Source organism: Juglans regia, chromosome 11 (assembly GCF_001411555.2).
Source record: "Juglans regia cultivar Chandler chromosome 11, Walnut 2.0, whole genome shotgun sequence".
NCBI classification, from domain to species: domain Eukaryota; kingdom Viridiplantae; phylum Streptophyta; class Magnoliopsida; order Fagales; family Juglandaceae; genus Juglans; species Juglans regia.
Genome location: NC_049911.1, coordinates 22,961,222 through 22,970,980, shown reverse-complemented (window position 1 = coordinate 22,970,980; position 9,759 = coordinate 22,961,222). Strand labels below are relative to the sequence as shown.

Genomic DNA, 9,759 nt, shown 5'->3' with positions numbered 1-9,759 from the left:
ATACATAAGAAAACTAATAGTTATGATTTGAAGTATTGCTATTATAGCTAATATCTCCAAACTTAACAAGATTAGATACCCTATATATATATATAAAAAGATTAGATACATTAATACTTTTGAGATATTTACTCAAATAATAATATCAATAGTACATCGCAATAATAAGATATGCATAAATCTAAACGTTATAGAATTTGAAGATGGAAGTGGAGTTTCATCATTAATCTTGTTGGAAATAGAATTTATTCTCAATATACAGTGTGATCCCATGTCTTGCTTTTCTTTTTATTAATCATATCTTATCGGATCAACGCATTTTGATCCAAATCCATTTGACCCTTTATTAATCAATCATATTCTGTGTTCGTGTTGAATTTACACGTTTTGTCACATATTGTTATTCCTAATAAAAACAACTATCGAAACTTTGTGTAGAATTGCTATCAAATACAGACAAGATGTGGAAACTTATATAGGTATCAATACATGCAAAAAATAAATTCACATGCAACATACCCACAATTTCTCTTTTGATAAAAATTTTTACGCTTTCTCAATTTAGAGGTGGTTTGTTTTCTTAAATTTTAGATTTGAGAGTCCACCTTGAACCTATGTGATTAATTAGTTGCCCTTTGTCCTTCATTATATTATACTTAGTAACTTAAACAATATTTGTGTTTTTATTACAGTTTTTTTTAGATACAGTCAATTTTGTATACACCTATAAACTCCAACAATTGTTTTATATTAAAAAAAATAAAAAAAAACAAAAGTGCAAAAAGAAGAAGTCAACAACGGAAAAGCCATTTGAGCCCCCCCAATCCATCTTCCCGTTCCTTCGTCATTGCCCCATTTTCGGCTCCCATTTTGTGGGTGGCTCACGTCTCTCTTTCTTTTCTTCAAGGAAGCAGATTGAGTTCTCGAATCTCAACACCTTCGCCGTCCAACTCAGCCTCAGTCAAATCCCGCTGCTCTCAAAATAACAAATGAGTTTTAAGCATGTATCAATGGGTTTTAACAAATGCATTAATTCTTGTTCTTCTACTTAATCATGCCCTTATATAATTTTCTTTAGATTGCGTTGGGATATTGAATTAAATTGAGTTGAGTTAATATAAAAGTTAAAAGTTGAATAAAATATTGTTAGAATATTATTTTTTAATATTATTATTATTTTAAGATTTAAAAAAATTGAATTGTTTATTATATTTTGTGTTAAAATTTTAAAAAAAATTATAATAATTAGATAAATTAATTATAAGATGAATTTGGCATCCAAACTGGCCAACCCATAAATCCGCCAAAAAGTTCAACCCCGGCCCAACCATGCATGAATGCATGATGCGCGCATGGTTTCCTTTTTCTCAATATTCTTCCAAAGAGTGAGTCGATGAACGGTAGAGATCATATGGGGCCCAGAGATGATCGACAATGCAGGGCTTCCTTGAATCCAACCTTAGCCATGGCTTCCCTTTACCACTCCAATGAAGTAGGCTAACAGGCCCCGGATGCAAACTCCTGCATTTCCCTTCAATATTGTCTCCGCCAAGCCCGTGCTGGTTCCACCTATGATCGACACCCTTAATATCCCCAGCCAAAACTAACAAAAATGGCGGCAAAGATCCCAGGTGGTATATCCTCTTTTGTTTCTGCAATACCATCCATTCCTCCATCTTCCAAGTATAACTTCCTTCCCTCCACTTTTCCACATCCACCACCATCACTCCCGTGTTAAAATAGCAAGGTCTTCGACCCTTAAAAGTCCCAGCCATTATTGGGTCAGACCAAAACATGTCCGTGAAGTACTTCGTGAAATTTGCATGGCAATATTCTGGTGCAGCCAAAACCTTGTTTTCCAACTCCACCTCCCAGAGCTTTTCGACGTCATCCACAACTACGAGATCAGAGTCTAGGTATATAAGGCGTTTCACCTCAGCAGGAATAATGTCCCCAAGATATATGCGTGCGTAGTTCAAGGGTTGGTCTAGTGCTGGGCGTATTGATTTGGATATTTTTCCACGTACCCGATTGGACTCAAAGCGGTATGCATTGAAGTTGAGGTAAGGGAAGGTGGACTTGATGCTGGAGAAGATGTCGCGCTCAAAGCGTGCCCATAGGAAGTGGAATTCGAGGTTTTCCGGGCATGTTGAATGCTGCAAAATGGAAAGGACGGCGGCCATGGTGCCCCTGAGGTAATTAGAATCCAATGTCATGGAAATGTGAATTTTATCAGAGCCACAGCCGTCCCCATTCCGGAAGGCGGGGGCTTCCCGAAATATAGGGACATTGGGGGAGGGCTTTCGGATAATGCTGAGACGGATACCGGCAGCGGCGGCGGTGGTAGGATGGAGAGGGAAGGGGAGAGACAGGAGGCCTATTAGAAGAAGTGAAAAGAGAGAATGGGACCATAAGGCCATCCTGCCCAAAATGGTAGGAAAGGTGGTGGGATATAATTAATCACGTACATCATCGTTAGAGGAGGTGGCAAAGAGGTGGTTGTTGTGGTGACAGCCAATATTATATATTAATGTTAGGCTTCGGTTAAGAGAATTAGGATAAATCGGGAGAGGTTAGAAATAATTTGTTCTGATTTTGATTGAAAATAAATCAATTCAAAGGGAAGGAAAAAGAGGGAAGTTGGTGAGATTGTGAGGAAGAGAAGAATCCTCGGAAAGGATTTTTATAGATCCTTTCCGAGGATTGTGTGAAAAGAGAGATCCTGCATGCATGTTCCACCACCGTGGGGGTATTAGATCTAATTATTTCCCATTACTTTGTTAATTATTATTTACTTTTGGTGGTCAGTATCTAATTATTATGAAATTTCACACTAAGGTCCTGTTTGAATGTTGAGATAGTCTAACCGATCGACCATTTCATCTCAACATCCAACTATCAGTAAAATACAAATACTTAAATTTCAAATTCTTAACTTTTCAAATTTTTTGTCTAATTGTTACATAATCATTATAACTTTTCGAAACTTTCAAATAAAACGAAAAAAACAATTCAATTTTTTCGAATCTAAAAACAAAAATTATATTAAAAAATTATATTCTAACAATATTTTAACTTCATAATATTTTTATTCAACATTTTTTCTCTTATTTCCCAAAATCCCATAAAACATCATAACTCAAATCATTTCACTACTATTCATAAACTATTTTATTATTATTCACATATTTCTCTTCTCGTCTCATCTCAACATTGGAAATTTATTTAGGGTTGTTCAAAAATATTATTAGTCTATTGAATTGTTTTACAAATATTATTGTGTGTGTGTGTGTTTGATATATATATATATATATATATATATATTTTATAAAGAGCGGGTAGCCACACACATAGCAGCCCCGTTCCAAGTTTATTAATTAGCCCTCACTTATAGCAAATGAATACCTTGGTAACATCATTACACTTGGAGGCTTACATGATAAATGCTATCAACTAACCCAAAACCAAGTGACAAAATAAACCAAAAAACCAAAACAAAATCAAACAAGCCTAAGCCAAACAACCAACAAAACTCGAAAAAAAAAAAAACTAAACAAGCCTGAAGAAAGCAACAACAAAAGCAAGAAAAAGATTAGCGACAACATAACGAGGGAATACCCAGCTTGTCCAAGCGGATTAGACCTCTCAACAACCTCGGCACTTCCCCAATCACATGCTGCTCCATGTGATGACCAAGCGAACCATGCTTAGCAAGCCAATCAGTAGCTTTATTACCTTCTCTGAAAACATGACAAACAGAGCAAACCATCGAATCCAAAAGACCAAAATTCTCCTCCCAAAAATCCTCAAGATACCAAATCCCACATCGCCGTTGTTTCCACCACGAAACCACCACTAGTGAGTCAAATTCAACGTCCACATAGCCAATTCTCAAAGCTTTGCAAGCTTTAAGGCCATATAGCAGAGCTAATAATTCCACTCTATTATTCGAACCAACCCCAAGAGGAAAGGCAAAAGCATGAAGTAAATTACCATGATCATCTCTTATAATACCACCCGCCCCAAACAGCCTAGGATTCCCAAAACTACTATTGTCAGTGTTTAACTTAAATTGACCCTAAGAGGGTTTGCACCAGGCCACCAACCTCGAGGATCTCCTCAACGGAACAAGAGGCGACATAAACAGAGATTGTAAAATCTGAGAATCATGCCTAAAGCATTTCAAAACTTTGTGAATGCCCTGACAGATAGAGTGAATCTCATGAACAATCGAGTGCCAAACCAAATTAAAAAGCTCAAGACGACCTTCCATGCGAGCAACACATCTATGATGCCAAAGACGCCAAGAAAGAAGAGAAGGAAGGAGTCCCACAATAGTACCAACCTGAGAAGAGTAAGATGCTCAACGAAACCAAAAGGGACACAGTCTCTTTCCAATTACCATGAAGCGGCAACCCAAAGATAGCTCCACAATAGTGCCAGATCCGCATAGCAAAATCCCCTCCAAACAACACATGATTTTGATCCTCATAATTACCAGCATCACATTAATTACACTTAGAAACAATCGGCACCCCTATACGACGGAGATGGTCATCCACACTCAAAGCATTATGCCAAGCCTTCCACATAGAAATCAAAATCTTCAAAGAGAACAGACTATGCCACATCCAAGGATGCCCATTTATAGTAGAACCCCTAATACGGATACAATCCCACACTGATTTTGTAGAGAAACAACCATTATCTTGCTTTATCCATACCAAAACACCCGATCCTCCCTTGCAAACTACTAAAGATTCCAGAATATCATTCACATGATCATGGCCCACCAAACTAACCAAGAAATCCACATCCCATGAATTCGACAGTTGACAATCCTTAACTTTAAGTAAAGGATTACCTACCACCAGAAGATCAGAAAACAAGGGACCCCAATCCCGCCACTTATCATACCAGAAGCAAAGGTTGCCTTCCCTGAGCCACCACTTAGAATTTTCGAGAACCAAAGAAATATTTTTAGCAATCATTTTCCAAAATCTAGTGCATTTATTCGCATCAATAAGAGCCCAAGGTTTAGAGCCCACATATTTATCCTTGAAAAACTGAGCCCATAATGATTTACCTTGGATTAAATTCCAAGCGAACCTCATATGCAAAGCCTTTTGCATATCATCTAGGTGACGCAAACCCAAACCACCTTCATGCACTGGAAGACACATGTTCTTCCAAGCTATCCATTTTTTCTTCTCCTTCCCACTAACCTCTCCCCAAAAGAAAGTGCTCATTAAGCCATGTAGCTCCCTCCATGATGATAAATTTAGGGACTCGAAGGACCGCAAACAAATGTAGAGCCAAGCTAGAGAGCACATGCCTCAGAAGGATAAGATGACCTCCCGATGAAAGAAGCTTCATCTTCCAGCCACTGATTTTATTGCGGACTTTTATGACCATTTCCTCCAAGTGAACTTGCTTTAGTCTCTCCGAAATAATAGACACTCCTAGATATTTGAAAGGAAATGAGCCTTCCGAAAACCCAGTCATTCGCTTAATAGCTCTTTTACAACCCAAATGAACTTTTCGAGAAAAAAGAACTGCAATCTTATCTCTATTAATGCTTTGGCCAGACCAAGTCTCATACTTCTAAAAAATAGACAGGAGCTCCTGAATAGACCTCTTGCTACCATTTGTGAAGATCACCACATCATCAGCATACATTAGATGTGAAATTTGAACCATCCCTCTGGCTTGCAAAAATTGTCCAAATCTTTTTTCCACAACACTATTCTTAAGGAGTCTAGAAAGAACTTCTTGAAAAATAATGAATAGATAGGGGGAAAGAGGATCCCCCTGACGCAAGCCACGGCCTCCCTGAAAGAAACCCTTAGGGGTTCCATTCATCATAACAGAATAGCAAGGAGAGGAGATACATGCCCGAATTAAATCACAAACTTGAGTAGAAAAACCGAAAGTGCGAAGGACCTCCAAGAGAAAAGACCAATCAACCCAATCATATGCTTTAGCCATAACCACTTTGAGAATAATATTACCACCATGGGCTTTCTTATTAATAGAATGCACCATTTCCTGCATCAGGGAAATATTTTCAAAGATGCTGCTACCTGGAATGAAAGCACCTTGCTCAAGAGAGATCATGCTTGGAAGAAGACTTGTAAACCGATTAACCATAGTTTTTGAACAAATCTTATAGAACACCGAACAGAAGACTTGATGCCCCTTCAAAAACGGCACTATTTGCGCCTTCCAAAGGAGAAAATTTTCAATGGTGAGTTGAATTTTTACAAAATTACTAACAGAGTTAAGAAGGGAGGGAGAATTAGAAGCATTGTTTGATTTTGATGGAGCCATGAGTGTAAAACTGAAAGAATAAGAGACAAAAAAAATATATATATATATGTATGAAGGACGCGGGTCCGTTAGGCTCGTGATACCATGATAATACAGCGAAGAAAATGCACGCCAAGTGCTTGAGGAAAAGTTTCCTTAGAACAGATTTGTATTCCCAGATCTTTTCTACACTCAGTAATGTGTACAGTAGTGACTATTTATAGAATATGTACATAACAGAATGAATTGAATGACCACTAATATTGTGACACCTAGTAAGACTATTTATTCTTTTTGTTACAATGTGATTTGGTAAAACCATTCTCTAATGTTCTAGAATCTTCATGCTTTTCTGAAGGTGATGTATGTGCCTTATTAAGGGATTCTGGACTGTGTGCCCTCCGCCTTTTTCAATGCTTTCGTCTCACTCGTTATAACTTCTTCAGTGAATGGTCCAGTATCTAGTTTGGTTCCCATGTTCAGATTCATTCCCGTCGACCACTCTTCTCATCAGGAATTAAATACCGTAAGGCAATCACTCAAAGCGAAGCTTGTTGAAGAAAGTATTGTTCCAATTGAGACTTACTCACAGCAGAATGTCTTTTATAAACCTTACGAAGTAGGTAGGCTTATGCCTGATTTCTGGAGAATCTTGGACCAGGCAAGGGAGCAAAAGGTGAACTTGCATAATCTCCAATCCCTTGGAAAGTACATTCTGAGTTCTTCATTTGATAATGAGGAGTATGATGACATATTGAGTTTCTTGGGAGTGGAGCCAGTCAACAATGAATGGTATGCAGCGTGCATCCAGAGTAGTAATCTTGTTGCGGGAGTGTTAAAGGACTTGTATTTGGAGATTTTACTATTTTTTGCTAGTAATTGGAGCTCCAAATTTGAGTGCACCAATATCAAGAACGTTCGACTTATAAAATATGTGGGCGTGGATAGGGATGAGTCTTTGTGCAGCATATATGAATGCATGAACTTTTCTACTGTGGTATCTCTGTCACGTGACTATCTTTACGTGTCATGGCTGAGTGATTCGAGCAGGGAATTCAGATGTGCTGGTAACCGATTTTTCATGCCGACATGCACACAAGAAGCTTTGTTCTTCTCCTCTAAGAAGGTGGCGATTTGGAATTGGCTTCAAGTGCAAGTAAAGGTGGTTTTTGTGAATGTCTATGAATATGCAATTCATATTAGGAATTCCCTCAATAATGATCGAAAGCTTGCTGTTGCATTTGTTCGCTTCTTATACCACTCCCTGTTGAAAGAGCATTTGTCAAGAGGGGAAACTGATGATTTATGTGATATTATGCCACTCATAGACAACTATGGGGACCTAACCACCAAGAGGCAAGGGGTTATTGTCCCTGCTAACGGAAGCAAATGGGTGGAATTGATTGTTTCGAATCCATGGAGAGGTGTAGACTACATTGAGTTGGGAGAAGAAAACTTGCGTCCAGGTTATTTTGCAGGTGAGTTTACCTCAGGAGAGCAGCTCCTAGAGTTCCTTAAAACTCATGTTGGAGCTTCTGATATCCCTGATATATCTCCTCCCGATGCTGACATTCCTGCAGTTGCTGCCCCACTCACCTTTCAAAACGTATTCTTGCTTTTAGATTGGATTCGAAACTTGAAATATAGGGGAATTAGAATTCTAAACAGGTTCCTAAAAAGCATAAAGGAAGGTAACTGGCTAAAAATTACTACTATTGGCTGCCCTGGTTACCAGCCACCATCTCTGTCATTCATGCTTACCTCTTCACTGGGAACCATTTTGCAAACGGATCGGTGCTTGTTCATATACCGTTGATTGATCAAAAGTTTTATGGCGATAGAATAAATGACTATAAGGACGAACTAAAGACAATTGGAGTCGTGTTTGAGTATGGAGAAGCATGTGAATATATTGGGAACCATCTTATGTTTGTTGTAGAAAACTCCACTTTAACTAGAAGCCAGGTGCTATCTGTTCTAAATTTCATCAGATTTTTTAAGGAAAATGTTCTTCCTTTGGATAAATTCATCAGTAGGATCAAAGAAAGAAGATGGCTGAGGACATCTTGCAGTGATAGGTCTCCAGTTGAATTTGTTTTGTTTGATCCTGAATGGAGACTTGCTTCTCAAATCAGTGACATCCCCTTCATCGATACAGATTACTTTGGGGAGGAAATACTTTCTTTAGAAGAGGAACTCAAGTCCCTGGGTGTGTTGATTGGTTTCAATGGAAGTTTCAAGCTCGTTGGAGACAACTTAAAATCACCTTCACGCTTGACTTCTTTGACAGCTGAGGCTGTTCTTTTAATCCTGGAATGTATGCATCATTTAGGATCACCCACCAAACTCGTTGAGACACTGAGAGGTGTGAAATGCTTCAAGACAAATATTGGTTATAAGTCTCCAGGAGAATGTTTCCTGTTTAACTCTGAATGGGCTTGCATGCTACAGGTTTTCAATGGATTCCCACTGATTGATCATGACTTCTATGGAAGCATCATATTTTCCTATATAAATCAGTTGAGGCAAATAGGAGTGAAGGTGGATTTTGAGGAGGCAGTCAAAGTATTTGCTCACAGTTTCAGACAGCAAGCATCTTCCATGACAAAGGAAAATGTTTTGTCCTTTTTGTCATGTTATAGACAGCTGAAGGGTACTCCACATAAGTTTCCTCCAGATCTCAAGAAATTCCTCCGTGAGGAGAAGTGGTTGCGGACTAGACTTGGTGGTGTATGAAGAAGTCCGAGCGATTGCATTCTATATGGGCCAAATTGGAAATCAATTGTTTCAATTACTCTCATCCCTTTCATAGATGATAGCGAGAACTATTATGGCATGGGCATTCACGAATACAAGAAAGAGCTTAAGAAAATGGGGGTTGTTACTGAAGTCAAAGATGGTGTGAAGTTTGTTGCTGCTAGTCTTTTTTTTCCTCGGGATCCCTCTCGCATCACTCCTGCAAATGTGCTTGCCCTGCTCGAATGCATCTCCATTTTATTGAACGAAAACAATTATTCCTTCCCAAATACTTTCATGAAAAGAATTTCTCAAAAATGGTTGAAGACGCATGATGGTTATAGGCTTCCAGATGAGTGCTGCTTGTTTGATTCCAGTTGGGGCTCTTACTTGAAGCATACAGATGGACCTTTTGTTGATCAAGGTTTTTATGGTTCTACTATTATATCATATAAGAAACAGCTTGATGCAATAGGCGTTACAGTCCATGTAGATAAGGGTTGCCCTTTGATTGCCATCAAGAATTTTCTACTATCGTTCGAATATATAACTACTTGATGCCTTTACTTGGGCGCCAGACAGTGAAGCTGTCAAAAGGATTTGGATCCCAAATGGAAGTGAGAACGGAAAGTGGGTGAGTTCTCAAGAATGTGTTTTGCATGACAAGGGTGATCTCTTCAGTTCGCGGCTGTATGTTTTGGAGAAATACTATGA

The 9,759-nt window shown here is 38.5% G+C and overlaps 3 protein-coding genes across 3 annotated transcripts; 1 reads left to right on the top strand and 2 right to left on the bottom strand.

Annotated features, from left to right (window-relative positions):
• Nucleotides 1-1,230: 1,230 nt before the first annotated feature.
• Nucleotides 1,231-2,489, bottom strand: LOC109010957 (probable galacturonosyltransferase-like 4). The gene has a single exon (XM_018991939.2). It carries the CDS (start codon nt 2,418-2,420, stop codon nt 1,368-1,370), a length of 1,053 nt encoding a protein of 350 aa, XP_018847484.1. The 5' UTR covers nt 2,421-2,489; the 3' UTR covers nt 1,231-1,367.
• Nucleotides 2,490-3,592: 1,103 nt separating this feature from the next.
• Nucleotides 3,593-5,183, bottom strand: LOC109014645. The gene is made up of 3 exons (XM_018997149.1): nt 4,527-5,183; nt 4,107-4,345; nt 3,593-4,031 (listed from the first exon to the last, which is right to left on the bottom strand). The coding sequence occupies exons 1-3, from the start codon at nt 5,181-5,183 to the stop codon at nt 3,593-3,595; spliced, it is 1,335 nt and encodes a 444-aa protein (XP_018852694.1).
• Nucleotides 5,184-6,015: 832 nt separating this feature from the next.
• On the top strand, nt 6,016-9,045 carry LOC109014644. Its single transcript, XM_018997148.1, has 3 exons — nt 6,016-6,133; nt 6,690-8,000; nt 8,045-9,045. Exons 1-3 carry the CDS (start codon nt 6,016-6,018, stop codon nt 9,043-9,045), a joined length of 2,430 nt encoding a protein of 809 aa, XP_018852693.1.
• The last annotated feature ends 714 nt before the right edge of the window (nt 9,046-9,759 follow it).

Coding starts and splice junctions, on each gene's coding strand:
- LOC109014644 (XM_018997148.1), top strand. CDS start 6,016: ATGGGCTTTCTTATTAATAGAATGCACCATTTCCTGCATCAGGGAAAT. Junction 6,134..6,689: donor TCATGCTTGGAAGAAGACTT/GTAAACCGATTA, acceptor TGCCTTATTAAG/GGATTCTGGACTGTGTGCCC. Junction 8,001..8,044: donor CCTAAAAAGCATAAAGGAAG/GTAACTGGCTAA, acceptor CCTGGTTACCAG/CCACCATCTCTGTCATTCAT.
- LOC109010957 (XM_018991939.2), bottom strand. CDS start 2,420: ATGGCCTTATGGTCCCATTCTCTCTTTTCACTTCTTCTAATAGGCCTC.
- LOC109014645 (XM_018997149.1), bottom strand. CDS start 5,183: ATGTGTCTTCCAGTGCATGAAGGTGGTTTGGGTTTGCGTCACCTAGAT. Junction 4,346..4,526: donor GTCGTATAGGGGTGCCGATT/GTTTCTAAGTGT, acceptor TACTCTTCTCAG/GTTGGTACTATTGTGGGACT. Junction 4,032..4,106: donor CCGTTGAGGAGATCCTCGAG/GTTGGTGGCCTG, acceptor TGGGAATCCTAG/GCTGTTTGGGGCGGGTGGTA.